Consider the following 15,000-nt stretch of genomic DNA (forward strand, 5'->3'; position numbering starts at 1 on the left):
CAAAACTCCTCAAACCTGAATGAATGAAAACGTATCCAGTCAGCTGCAGGATAAAAGCAGTTTTTAACCCGGTTCCCTAGTGGTTTAAATTAGTTTGAACACTCAGGAGATAGATTGAAGAGTATTTGGGGCTTCTCGAAAGAAATTCAGCACAAGTGTTTGAAACGACCTTCTTTGTGCGTATTAACCAGTGATGTGTTTCGACATCATTGGCTCATCATTTTATAGAGAATTGAATGTGTGGTGACGTCAGTAGTTACAGACTGTGACGGCCCGGGTTCTTTCCTGAACTCAGGGACCCAACTGACAGCAAATCAAACTCTTGACCCTGAACAAGCCCGCTGAAATGTTGAAGTAATGGAGGGTTACTTCTATTTGTAACTGTAATTAACTGTATTTCAAATTGTAATCCCGTACTTTACTTTCACTGTACAAAAAGAGATGTAAGCGCAGTAATGGTTTGTTTTTTTTAATGCAGAAATTCGGAGAAGTTGTAACACCCTGTTAGTTCAGTGTGTGTTGTTGTTGCCCTTCACCTGCCCTCAGCCACTCCTCTACCTCCCTGATTGCTCATGCCCTTCACCTGCCCTCAGCCACTCCTCTGCCTCCCTGATTGCTCATGCCCTTCACCTGCCCTCAGTCACTCCTCTACCTCCCTGATTGCTCATGCCCTTCACCTGCCCTTAGCCACTCCTCTACCTCCCTGATTGCTCATGCCCTTCACCTGCCCTCAGTCACTCCTCTGCCTCCCTGATTGCTCATGCCCTTCACCTGCCCTCAGCCACTCCTCTGCCTCCCTGATTGCTCATGCCCTTCACCTGCCCTCAGCCACTCCTCTGCCTCCCTGATTGCTCATGCCCTTCACCTGCCCTCAGCCACTCCTCTACCTCCCTGATTGCTCATGCCCTTCACCTGCCATCAGTCACTCCTCTGCCGCCCTGATTGCTCATGCCCTTCACCTACCCTTAGCCACTCCTCTGCCTCCCTGATTGCTCATGCCCTTCACCTACCCTTAGCCACTCCTCTACCTCCCTGATTGCTCATGCCCTTCACCTGCCATCAGTCACTCCTCTACCTCCCTGATTGCTCATGCCCTTCACCTGCCCTCAGTCACTCCTCTGCCTCCCTGATTGCTCATGCCCTTCACCTGCCCTCAGCCACTCCTCTGCCTCCCTGATTGCTCATGCCCTTCACCTGCCCTCAGCCACTCCTCTGCCTCCCTGATTGCTCATGCCCTTCACCTGCCCTCAGTCACTCCTCTACCTCCCTGATTGCTCATGCCCTTCACCTGCCCTCAGCCACTCCTCTACCTCCCTGATTGCTCATGCCCTTCACCTGCCCTCAGTCACTCCTCTGCCTCCCTGATTGCTCATGCCCTTCACCTGCCCTCAGCCACTCCTCTGCCTCCCTGATTGCTCATGCCCTTCACCTGCCCTTAGCCACTCCTCTGCCTCCCTGATTGCTCATGCCCTTCACCTACCCTTAGCCACTCCTCTACCTCCCTGATTGCTCATGCCCTTCACCTGCCATCAGTCACTCCTCTGCCTTCCTGATTGCGCATGCCCCTCACCTGCCCTCAGCCACTCCTCTGCCTCCCTGATTGCTCATGCCCTTCACCTGCCCTCAGCCACTCCTCTGCCTCCCTGATTGCTCATGCCCTTCACCTGCCCTCAGTCACTCCTCTGCCTCCCTGATTGCTCATGCCCTTCACCTGCCCTTAGCCACTCCTCTGCCTCCCTGATTGCTCATGCCCTTCTCCTGCCCTCAGCCACTCCTCTGCTTTTCTGATTGCTCATGCCCTTCACCTGCCCTCAGCCACTCCTCTACCTCCCTGATTGCTCATGCCCTTCACCTGCCCTCAGCCACTCCTCTACCTCCCTGATTGCTCATGCCCTTCACCTGCCTTCAGTCACTCCTTTACCTCCCTGATTGCTCATGCCCTTCACCTGTGGGTTTCCCTCCTGTATACTTCCATTCTTTCCTTTGCCCCCTGTCACATTGTCTTTGAAGTTCCCGAGTGTTTGCATCACCTTGAACTGAGTTTCTCTTGTTTGTTTTTCACTCCACGTCCCCCCTTTTTTTTATCTTACCAAGTTTGTATCTTTGGAAAATAAATGTATCTATGCCTTTATCAATAATGCAAAATAACTGTCCTGTCCTAGGAGAATAAAATACAGTGCAACTTTAATTCAAACAGATTCCCCATGAAGTTTCTCACAGCTCTGCCGTTGAGTGAGTGACTGTGTTGTCTTTGTGTGTAATAAATGCAAAGTTACTGAAGGAGTAACACAGTGGGCTGCCTTCTTACTGAATAGCTGAGCACAGAACACACTGGCCCCAACCAGAGGAGACACAAGCCCAAGGAATTATAGACATGCACACACACACACACACACACACCCGCACACACACACACACACACACACGCACACACACACGCACACACACACACACACACACACGCACACACACACGCACACACACTCTCCTCCCACCCCACCAATCCTTAAGGCAGTGCACCTGGGTACAGCTCTTACACACATGTAATCAAATACACAGATACATACATACATAGATAGACACATTCCCCACACACATACACATGCAAAAGGACAAAAACACACAAATACACACTGGCGCACACACACAAGCTGTGTCAAGTGTTCACTAGCCAATCAGACTGTATCGGACTCGATGTTTGGGCAGAATGTAGCTGCCATCGCCAGGAGGTCTCCCATTAGGTCTCATAACAGCTCCAACAGTATGACCACTTGGGAAATAACACACACACACACACGCACACAGTGTGGAAACCACTGAGACACACACAGCAGGATTGATCTCCCTCCATGGTATTGATTAGCCTACCCCCAACTCAGACCTGAAGATACCAGCTGTGTGGAGCTGCTTCCTGAAGGGCTCCGTCTCCTGCATGGAAGATGAAAATAACGACGCTGCGAGCGTCTTCTATCAGAGAAATACTGCCGGCTGCAAAAGGGCAGAAAGTCCACGGGGAAACAGTTACTGCAGATGAAGGACGCTCCAAGCCTTTTGTGTTAACCCCTGCCCTGTGTGTGTGTGTGTGTGTGTGTGTGTGTGTGTGTGTGTGTGTGTAGGGATGACAGGGTGTGCCGAATTCTCAGAACAAAAAATAAATGATTTAGCCAAAAGAAAAACAAAGGAAGAAAGAGTTGGCAGATATATTTATGTAAATTGTGATTCTCCACAGGACATTTCAGAAGTTGTCTTCACTGTGCTGACTCAAGTTGTTGTACCATGAGAACGACGCTTCTTAAAGACTCGTTCCTTTGAGGTAATAGTCGTTCTGTCCCAGGAGGAATATATTGTGTGTTATTACTGATGGCAGCTGTTGGCACATAGATGCAATGGGAATGAAATATTAAACAGTGTTTTTCTCAATATGAGTGGAACACCCTGTGGGTCTGACTAAACTTTAAAATGTGTAATCGCTGGCGTTGCTTTTGCTGACACATTTTTTTGTTTTTAAGGTTGTGTAACATTTACTCAACAACTGTTTTAAAGCAAAACTAAAGAGAGCAGCTGAGAGGATAATGACTCATGATTCAAATGAGACACATTGAGTGAGAGAGACAAAGAGACATGGAGTAGGAGAACACCTGCAAGGTCCTTTACCTCCTCTGCTCCGCTATTAGCCCTCTGGTGATTGGGTGTGTGAGTGTGAATATGAACACACACACACACACACACACACACACACACACACACACACACACACACACACACACACACACATGGGCAGACACAATGGTCTCTGAATATTTCTCAACACACAGGCCTTGAGGAAAGCAGGATAAATCATCATCTGAATGAGTGAATGAGCCATCGGTAGGAAGTGTGTGTGGAGTGTGAACATGTGTGTGTGTTTTGTATTTGTGCAGATATATGAACTGCAGCCCTCAGGTTTTTCTGTGAGCTTGTCATAAAACTGAACGTATCTTCTTCAAGAGATGAAAGGAGGGAGTGTGTGCTGTTAGTCAGCTGGAGTAAATGATGATAATACATGAAACAGCAGAGAAATGTGAAAACTATAGCATGTTTTAAAGATATACATGAATTACATCTGCTGTTGACAACAGCTGTTAAACTCTCATTTGGCCCAGATTTAACTTTTTGATAAAACATGCATTACAAATCTGTCTCAATTAATTAGACCATCTTATTATCGTATTGCACCGATGCATCATGCAGATGAATGGTCATTCATCAGTGCTAATTTCTGTGTTTTTTTCTTTTTAAAATGGAGCTAAATGAGAAAATCAGATGGGAAAATGTGTCGTGATGGATGACGTCTTTTGAACTTTGATCACGACGCCACGGGCGACTTTCAATCAACCGGACCGCGTTCGTCTCTCATACACACCAACGAGCATGTTCGGTTCTGTGATGGTTACAGGTACTGGAACCCAAAAGCACGTGAACAGGGATGCAGGAGGAGGATCTTCACTTGGTGGTTCAGGCGGGTCAGAACCGGGTGGTCCATATCAAACAGGGCAACAAATCCAAAAAGGGGCCGGTCAAGATCTAAAGTCGGGTCAACAGGCAAACAGGGTCGTAACGGGAAGATCAGATTTAGTCATTTGGAATTCTCTGGAGAGTTTGGCAACGACACACAAGACATCCTGTCAGAGGACGAGTGGAAGTGAGGGAGCTGAAGAGTGAAGGACTAACGAGGGGAGGGGCTGCAGGTGAGAAGGGCGTGAGGACCAGGTGAAGGGAAGGAGGGACTAACAAGGGGAGGGGCTGCAGGTGAGAGGGCGTGAGGACCAGGTGAAGGGAACGAGGGACTAACGAGGGGAGGGGCTGCAGGTGAGAGGGCGTGAGGACCAGGTGAAGGGAATGAGGGACTAATGAGGGGAGGGGCTGCAGGTGAGAGGCGTGAGGACCAGGTGAAGGAACGAGGGACTAATGAGGGAGGGGCTGCAGGTGAGAGGCGTGAGGACCAGGTGAAGGGAACGAGGGACTAATGAGGGAGGGGCTGCAGGTGAGAGGCGTGAGGACCAGGTGAAGGGAATGAGGGACTAATGAGGGAGGGGCTGCAGGTGAGAGGCGTGAGGACCAGGTGAAGGAACGAGGGACTAATGAGGGAGGGGCTGCAGGTGAGAGGCGTGAGGACCAGGTGAAGGGAATGAGGGACTAATGAGGAGGGATACAGGTGAGAGGCGTGAGGACCAGGTGAAGGAACGAGGGACTAACGAGGGAGGGGCTGCAGGTGAGAGGCGTGAGGACCAGGTGAAGGGAACGAGGGACTAATGAGGGCAGGGGCTGCAGGTGAGAGGGCGTGAGGACCAGGTGAAGGGAATGAGGGACTAATGAGGGGAGGGGCTGCAGGTGAGAGGCGTGAGGACCAGGTGAAGGGAACGAGGGACTAACGAGGGAGGGGCTGCAGGTGAGAGGCGTGAGGACCAGGTGAAGGGAACGAGGGACTAACGAGGAGGGGCTGCAGGTGAGAGGGCGTGAGGACCAGGTGAAGGGAACGAGGGACTAAAGGGGAGGGGCTGCAGGTGAGAGGGCGTGAGGACCAGGTGAAGGGAATGAGGGACTAACAAGGGGAGGGGCTGCAGGTGAGAGGCGTGAGGACCAGGTGAAGGGAACGAGGGACTAACGAGGGGAGGGGCTGCAGGTGAGGGCGTGAGGACCAGGTGAAGGGAACGAGGGACTAACGAGGGGAGGGGCTGCAGGTGAGAGGGCGTGAGGACCAGGTGAAGGGAACGAGGACTAATGAGGGAGGGCTGCAGGTGAGAGGGCGTGAGGACCAGGTGAAGGGAACGAGGGACTAACGAGGGAGGGGCTGCAGGTGAGAGGCGAGAGGACGAGGTGAAGGGAACGAGGGACTAATGAGGGGAGGGCCTGCAGGTGAGAGGGCGTGAGGACCAGGTGAAGGGAATGAGGGACTAATGAGGGGAGGGGCTGCAGGTGAGAATGGCGTGAGGACCAGGTGAAGGGAATGAGGGACTAACGAGGGGAGGGGCTGCAGGTGAGAGGGCGTGAGGACCAGGTGAAGGGAACGAGGGACTAATGAGGGGAGGGGCTGCAGGTGAGAGGGAGTGAGGACCAGGTGAAGGGAACGAGGGACTAATGAGGGGAGGGGCTGCAGGTGAGAGGGCGTGAGGACCAGGTGAAGGGAACGAGGGACTAACGAGGGAGGGCTGCAGGTGAGAGGAGTGAGGACCAGGTGAAGGAACGAGGGACTAATGAGGGGGGGGGCTGCAGGTGAGACGGAGTGAGGACCAGGTGAAGGGAACGAGGGACTAATGAGGGGAGGGGCTGCAGGTGAGAGGGCGTGAGGACCAGGTGAAGGGAATGAGGGACTAACGAGGGGAGGGGCTGCAGGTGAGAGGGCGTGAGGACCAGGTGAAGGGAATGAGACAATCAGGTGAGGAGGACAAGATCTGGAAGGACAGGAGAGTTCATAAAGCAGGATGAACAGAACAATGAAGGGGAGGAAGTCAGACAGGTTCAGTATACAGTGGATTAAACCAGATTGAGTTATGACATCGTTCCACACTGTCGCTGCTGCCCAGATATTTGTATACATTCAATTTCTATCTTTTCATTTTTTATGCTAGAAATATAAATTCTAAACATTTTGAGAGCTGATTTTTTCCGTCTCCAGACGGAAGATTGATCTCGATTAAACACTATTCTTAAACTATTAGTTGTTTCCGGTCATCCCTGCTGTGGCTGCCGGCGTATTGTTCAGTGAGAGTCGGCCGCTGCCACCCCTCCCCCTCCCGGGTGGGCCTGACTGCAGGGTGCCAGGCAGTGATGTGAATTGACATGCTGTTTAAGAAATGGATCCGTCTGAATTATTCAGTCTGTTATTTTACTGTCAACATTCGGTGATGATTTCTGGTTGTCACGGAAACATAGTCCCATGATCTCGAGCCCACAGCTGAGTTCCCCAAAAGATGAGGGAGGAAGAGACCGGTCTAACAGCATGATCGTTTCCACCAGAAATGAGGTAAGAATACACACCAAGTCCACATATGTATGAAAATAATGTCTTCATGCAGAGAGAGAGAGAATATGTGTCTGCGCCGACTAGAGGAGAGACATTACCGAGGGGCCCCCAGCATGTAGTGGATACTGTTGTTCACACTGGAGGTCTCGTGCTCGATGGAAAATGAGGATCTGAATGCGATGGATAAGTTTAAAGAATATTTAATGGCGAGAAGTTTAAGCAATAAACTGAAGCTACGATCGTATTACGCCACAGACTAAAAGCCAAGCAGCAGATCGGGAGCTGTCCAACCTTCTGACCGTCTAGAGAACCAACTCACCCTCTACACGCGCTTTTCAGGGTAACCAACCCAATAATCTTAATTAGTTCCATTGGTTCATTCAGCTGGTTCTTTCTGTTGCACTTCCTGTAATAACCCTCTAGCACGCTTTGGTAACAAAACAACGCCACTTAATCCTAAGTTAGCGTTCCATTGATCAGTTCAGCGTGCTGGCTTCTTCTGTACAAACACAGGTAATAACACAGGTAATAACACAGGGAATAACACAGGTAATAACACAGGTAATAACACAGGGAATAACACAGGTAATAACACAGGTAATAACACAGGGAATAACACAGGTAATAACACAGGTAATAACACAGGGAATAACACAGGTAATAACACAGGTAATAACACAGGGAATGAAATAGCCGGGTCAAACGTCATGATCCCGCGACCAACACTATTTCCGGTGAGTTGTGTGAAGAAAGTTCCCTTTCACAATAAAAGTCCCACATGTCGACACTATGCTGGAAATACATCCAGTCGGTTGTCTGGCTCTCTCTCTTTCTGGAACTCGCGCACACAGAGGACCGGTCCCAGGCGGCGCTGCTCAGGCTTTATGGATCTCCAGTGAGACGTGAACACATGGAACAGTCGTCTAGCTTCCAGATGCTGGTGAGGAGTTTCTCTCCATCTCCCACTGAGGTCCTCTGTGTGATGAGAGGCTGCATCCGGGGCCGGCACTCCACTCACTGCTGCAGAGAAAAACCTTGACTAGTTGGACAATTGTTTGTGTGTGTATTTTTGTGTATTTTTAATTTATTCAGTCAATCAAATACAATACAATATTATTATATATAATATACAAAACAGAAAGACTGAAAAAGTATAGGTTGAAGCAAAAAATGCTTATATATTCCTTTCCTAAATTAATATAAAATAAACCAGAAAATTAATATAAAATAAAGAAAAAATAAAGAAAATTAAAAAGAAAAAACAATATATGTATAAATATATACATACATACACATACACATATATATATATATATATACACATACATACAGACAGACTTCCACATACATCTTCCATATAAATACATTACAATCACATTTATAACTCAAGAATTGTTTTATAAATAATTCCCTTGAAAACCAAAAAGGAGTTCACCATTCTTACATCCATCTCAACGTTATTCCATAATTGGACTCCTATAACAGAAATACATCTTTTAATCCCTTTTTTAGCCTTTTGTACCGTAAACTTATAAACATCTCAAATCATATTTACCCTCATGTATTGAAAATAAACTTTGTACACAGTCTGCAGTGACTTTGCTTTAGCTCTGTACATCGTCTGCATTATTTTATAATAAACCAAATCATTGACTTTCATAACGTGTGTGTGTGTGTGTGTTTTGTGTCCAGTGCAGTGGACATTTCTTTGTGAGCGGTCAGGCTGTGGAGTCTGAGTACCGGCTGTGGGAACAGCTGGGGACTCAGACGGGGATTCTCTTCCCCCTGAAGCTCAAAGCCAGACCCCAAGAGGAACGTGCATACGCACGCTATCCTGCACGGATACACACAAAGGACTCCTCCACCCGCTCAGATTGCATCATACACTTCAGGTCATTTCATCACCTGTTTGTTATTCTTCACCCTCAGAGCTGCACCTAAACAAACAATTCGAGTTTGAGTTGAGTTTATTTCGATTACCAAAATATACAAATCAGAATTCAACAAAAGAAGAAAGTGGCTGACCGAAAGGGTCGGGGCTTGGGGCTCGGGGCTCGGGGCTTGGGCTTGGGGCTCGGGGCTCGGGGCTCGGGGCTATGGGCTCGGGGCTCGGGGCTCGGGGCTCGGGGCTTGGGCCTTGGGGCTTGGGGCTTGGGCTTGGGCCTTGGGGCTTGGGGCTTGGGCTTGGGGCTTGGGCCTTGGGGCTTGGGCTTGGGGCTCGGGGCTTGGGGCTTGGGGCTTGGGCTCAGGGCAGGGCTTGGGGCTTGGGCCTGGGGCCTGGGGGCTGGGGGCTTGGGGCTTGGGGCTTGGGGCTTGGGCTTGGGGCTTGGGCTTGGGCTTGGGGCTTGGGGCTTGAGGCTTGGGCTTGGGGCTTGGGGCTTGGGGCTTGGGGCTTGGGCTTGAGGCTTGGGGCTTGGGGCTTGGGGCTTGAGGCTTGGGGCTTGGGCTTGGGGCTTGGGCCTTGGGGCTTGGGGCTTGAGGCTTGGGGCTTGGGGCTTGGGGCTTGGGGCTTGGGGCTTGGGGCTTGGGCTTGGGGCTTGAGGCTTGGGGCTTGGGGCTTGGGGCTTGGGGCTTGGGGCTTGGGGCTTGGGCTTGGGGCTTGGGGCTTGAGGCTTGGGGCTTGGGGCTTGGGCTTGGGGCTTGGGGCTTGAGGCTTGGGGCTTGGGGCTTGAGGCTTGGGCTTGAGGCTTGGGGCTTGAGGCTTGGGGCTTGGGGCTTGGGGCTTGGGGCTTGAGGCTTGGGGCTTGGGGCTTGTTAAGCGATCGCTTGAGATCTGCACGCCGAGCGGCTCGGGACTGAAGGCCAGTCAGATATGCTAATTCCCAGAGCAGCCATGTGAAGACATGCAGCATCCCGTCTTCACAGTGTCACTCCCACCGTCCCCATCGCCTTCATCCCTACCTGTCAGCCGATGAGAGCTCCATACACCTGCGGCAGCCTGCGTTTGTGTGTGTGTGTGTGTGTGTGTGTGTGTGTGTGCCCACGGAGCAGCTTACTGTGCAAGGATATTCACAGCCAGCATTTCTGGCCTAATTAATCTCCAGAGAACAACTGCCAGCTGTCTCTTGTTCCGTCTTGTCTTCATTGTTCTCTCACTCTGTTTTCCCCTTCTTGTCCACCCCCCCCCCCCCTCTCAGTGCGGTGGCTTTCACCTCCATCAGCTAACCAGCCTCCGTTATCTGTCCTGGGCTCACAGCCTTCATTCAATTCAATTCAGTTTATTTGTAGAGCCCATTTTCACAAATTACAAATTCCCCTCAGAGTGCTTTACAATCTGTACACATAGACATCCCTGACCTTTGACCTCACATGGGATCAGGAACAACTCCCAAACAACCCTTCAGGGTAAAAGGTCAGAACCCTTGAGGAGAGAACAGAGGAGGATCCCTCTCCAGGATGGACAGGTGTCATAGATGTCATGTGACCAGAAGGAATCATTACACACATTAAAACACAGGAACAACACAATGAAGACGACAGAGTGGATGAAGAGTTGGTAGTCGGCATATTCCACCATCCAGACCTCCAGGATCCATCAGGTGGAGGTAGAGAGGAGGAGTGGGCGGAGTCTCAGCAGGGCCATGGCATAGTTGGTAGTCGTCATATTCCACGATCCAGACACCCCCCCCCCCCCATTAAGTCCCAACCAATAAACGGGAGCTTGCTGTTGTTCGTGATGCGGATGAGATGAACTTCTCTCAGAAGAGACGACTGATGCTTCGTTTCTCCAACTTCTGCTGAAGGAGCTCCTTCCAGTGAGGAGGCTATAATTATACTTACCCATGCTGTGTTAGTCACGCCTCATATCAGCTTGTCTATCCAGAAGCCATTACCTATGCATGAGGAGAGCGTGTTAGTTCACAATTGAGTGATACTTACACAACATTATGATGCGTGAGACTCATCCTGCTGTAATCACACTAATTAGAGGAAGAAAGTTGATCTACACGAGCGGAGAGGCAGAAGAACCAAGACTGCAGAACAAAAGACTCACAAGCACCCTGTGCAGCACCCACCTTCAACGTCCTTCAAAACACACACACACACACACACACACACACACACATATATCTTACATGTCAGTGAGAAAGTTGTGACTGCCTCACCGAGGTGGAGCGTGCACACAGAGCGTGAGTAATGAAACGCTTCACACTCATTTGGCTTTTGCACTTCAAATGAGATTGGCCCTGCGCAGCGTCTAAAACACAACCATTAGATCTATAATGACTCCACACCCTCCTCCCCGTGGACCGGCTCCACACACACACACACACACACACACACACACACACACACACACACACACACACACACACACACACACACACACACACGCACACACACGCACACACACGCACACACACACCCAGCCCCCCAAATAGTCTATGTATTATGCATTCCACCCATCTGCCACTCTGTGAGCACTCTATCCCATGGGGAAGAGAGGGGAAGAGAGGGGAGGAGAGGGGGAGGAGAAGAGAGGGAGGCACTCACAGCTGGATGTAGTGGTGAGCGTACACTCTCTATCACTCTTTCTCTCTCACTCTCTATCGGGGCGTTTCCATCCACCTGTTTTGAACGTGTTTTCAATTTGCATGAAAAAAAGCGAATATAAAAAATATATATTTGTTATGCTTGGCTGAGTTGAAGAAGTTGCCTTCGCAAAAACAATGAAACCGCGAGAGGACTGGACTCAGACGTCATGTGACTCAAACATCAACACACAACGTCTGATCTGTGGAGCGAGGAGGAGGAGCCTCTTTGCTCCTGTACGTTTCCTTTGTTGTTTAAAAACACTAAAACATGTGTCCATTGTTTCAGGATTTAGTTGAGTCCTTTTCTTCTGTTTCATTGCTCCTGACTGGAGGATGATCACTAGACCTAATGTTTACCTGGACTGAAACATGAATTAATCACATTGTCTCTTCAAGATTACGGTTAATTTGAATGGACACCTGGCTACAACCTTATTGACTCTTTCTTTTCTCTCACTCTCTCTTTTTCTCTCCCTCCCTCTCTCTCTCTCTCTCTCTCTCCTGTCAGGCTGCTGGAATGTGAGGGGCTCACCAGTGTTTGGGCTTCCTCCTCACCGACAGGTATGAGCATATGGCTCCGGAGTGTGAGTGATTTATAGATGTCCATACCTTTTCTCTGCATGTGTGTGTATGTGTGTGTGTGTGTGTGTGTGTGTGTGTGTAATGTAATCAAAGTAGGTGCACAGAAAGCATCAAACTAGATGATCACTTCTCCGGTGACCAGAGACACAGGCTTACAAACGTCCCAGTTTTTGGAAGTCGTGCTCTGGTGTGCTCACCAAGAGACGCTCTCATCCCAAAAGGAGCGTCGGGAGAATCACGAGGCGTCTCCTCGTTCAACTCGATGTTGGCTGGCAGAGAGACTGATTAAACAAGTTCCACTGCAGAGCAGCTGGAGGCGGAGGGAGCAGCTCTAATAGTCTGTCTTTGTCTCACGGCTGCCAAACATTCATCCTGACCCAAACCAAACTGCAAACCCATGATCCTCATCTGCCCTATTACACCCTTCAGCTGCTTCCTTCTTACTGCCCTCTGTGTGTGTGTGTGCCCAGAGAAAACAGAGGCTTCGTTGTCACCATGCTGTCCGATGCAGCTGTGTGGGCTTCAGATGTTTTTCCAAAAAGGATGAGATGAAAGAGTGTAAAGATAAAGACAGTGAAGAGATGGTAGAAACATATTGTATTAATTAGCTAAATGGGTCGTGTTTATTTATTCACACTTGAAGAAATATTCTTTTCTCACAAGTAAACCGAACAACACTACAATGTGTACAAAGATACTCTTGTATGCTCTCTGTAAGTCTTACTTAGCCATGAGTCCCTCACACACTGGGGAAAGTATAAAGTAAACATGTACAAGTACTTTTTTAAATTTAAAAATAAATATACACTACCGTTCAAAAGTTTGGGATCACTTAGAAATGTCCTTATTTTTCAAAGAAAAGCATAGTTTTTTTCAATGAAGATAACATTAAATCAATCAGAAATACACTCTCTACATTGTTAATGTGGTAAATGACCATTCTAGGTGGAAACGTCTGGTTTCTAATGAAATATCTCCATAGGTTTATAGAGGCCCATTTCCATCAACGATCACTCCAGTGTTCTAATGGTACATTGTGTTTGATCATCGCCTTAGAAGACTAATGGATGATTAGAAAACCCTTGAAAACCCTTGTGCAATTATGTTAGCACAGCTGAAAACTGTTTTGCTGGAGATATAAACTATAAAACTGGCCTTCCTTTGAGCTAGTTGATTATCTGGAGCATCACATTTGTGGGTTCGATAAGACTCTCAAAATGGCCAGAAAAAAAGAACTTTCATGTGAAATTCGCCAGTCTATTCTTGTTCTTAGAAATGAAGGCTATTCCATGCGAGAAATTGCAAAGAAACTGAAAATGTCCTCCAGCGGTGTGTACTACTCCCTTCAGAGAACAGCACAAACAGGCTCTAACCAGAGCAGAAAGAGAAGTGGGAGGCCCCGGTGCACAACTCAGCAAGAAGACAAGTACATTAGAGTCTCTAGTTTGAGAAAGAGACGCCTCACAGGTCCTCAACTGGCAGCTTCTTTCAATGGTACCCGCAAAACGCCAGTGTCAACGTCGACAGTGAAGAGGCGACTCCGGGATGCTGGCCTTCTAGGCAGAGTGGCAAAGAAAAAGCCATATCTGAGACTGGCCAATAAAAGAAAAGATTGGTATGGGCAAAAGAACACAGGCATTGGACAGAGGAAGATTGGAAAAGGTGTTCTGGACAGATGAATCCAAGTTTGAGGTGTTTGGATCACACAGAAGAACATTTGTGAGACGCAGAACAGGTGAAAAGATGCTGGAAGAGTGCCTGACACCATCTGTCAAGCATGGTGGAGGTCATGTGATGGTCTGGGGCTGCTTTGGTGCTGGGAAAGTGGGAGATTTGTACCAGGTCAAAGGGATTTTAAATAAGGAAGGCTATCACTCCATTTTGCAACGCCATGCCATACCCTGTGGGCAGCGCTTGATTGGAGCCAATGTCCTCCTCCAACAGGACAATGACCCAAAGCACACCTCCACATTGTGAAGAACTATTGAGGGAAGAAGCAGGCAGCTTGCTGTCTGTAATGGAGTGGCCAGTCACCAGATCTCAACCATTGAGCTGTTGTGGGAGCAGCTTGACCGTATGGTCCTCAAGAAGTGCCCATCAAGCCAATCCAACTTGTGGAGGTGCTTCAGGAAGCGTGGGGTGACATTTCAACAGATTACCTCAACAAATTAACAGCTAGAATGACAAAGGTCTGCAATGCTGGAATTGCTGCAAAAGGAGCATTCTTTGACGAAAGCAAAGTTTGAAGAACAAAATTAATACTTCAAATACAAATCATTATTTCTAACCTTGTCAATGTCTTGACTATATTTTCTATACATTTTGCAACTCATTTGATAAATAAAAGTGTGAGTTTTCATGGAAAACACGAAATGTTCACAGTTTTTATCGCACCAGAGAAGAGGATTCACACATGTCACTTATTTATATTTAAACCTCATTCCCACCCCACCCATTGTAGGGTTACGGGCTACGGAACTTATACAATACATTCAGGTAAATTCAGGTACATTCAGGAGACGGAGATGTAAACAAAGTCAAACTAGAATGGGCACTCGGTAGAGCGCATACCTTCGCATATCACAAGATTGGGCATTGAATTATGAACATTTTGGCATTAGTTGCCAATTGGATAAAAATTGACCGTGCTATGGTAAAAAGAAGATTTTGACCTTTTCATGACCTTGACCTTGACCTTTGACCCGATCGATCCCAAAATCATTAGTTGCATGCCAATTGGATACAAATTAACCGAGCTATGGTAAAAATAAGATTTTGACCTTTTCATGACCAAAATCTAATCAAATGGTCCTCGGATAATAACCAATCATCACACCAAATTTCATGCGATTCGGTTTAATACTTTTTGTGTTACGCGAG

At 48.4% G+C, this 15,000-nt stretch overlaps 1 protein-coding gene across 1 annotated transcript in view; it reads right to left on the reverse strand.

Annotated features, from left to right (window-relative positions):
- LOC130197379 (uncharacterized) overlaps positions 1 to 10,787 on the reverse strand; it is a 12,175-nt gene extending 1,388 nt beyond the window's left edge. Inside the window, exons 1-2 of the mRNA XM_056420041.1 lie at positions 10,784 to 10,787; positions 9,029 to 9,776 (exon numbers count right to left, since the gene is read on the reverse strand). Coding sequence (XP_056276016.1) covers positions 9,029 to 9,776; positions 10,784 to 10,787 — 752 coding nt within the window. The remainder of the gene's footprint in view (positions 1 to 9,028; positions 9,777 to 10,783) is intronic.
- Between the last annotated feature and the right edge of the window lie 4,213 nt (positions 10,788 to 15,000).

This window comes from Pseudoliparis swirei, chromosome 7 (assembly GCF_029220125.1).
Source record: "Pseudoliparis swirei isolate HS2019 ecotype Mariana Trench chromosome 7, NWPU_hadal_v1, whole genome shotgun sequence".
NCBI classification, from domain to species: domain Eukaryota; kingdom Metazoa; phylum Chordata; class Actinopteri; order Perciformes; family Liparidae; genus Pseudoliparis; species Pseudoliparis swirei.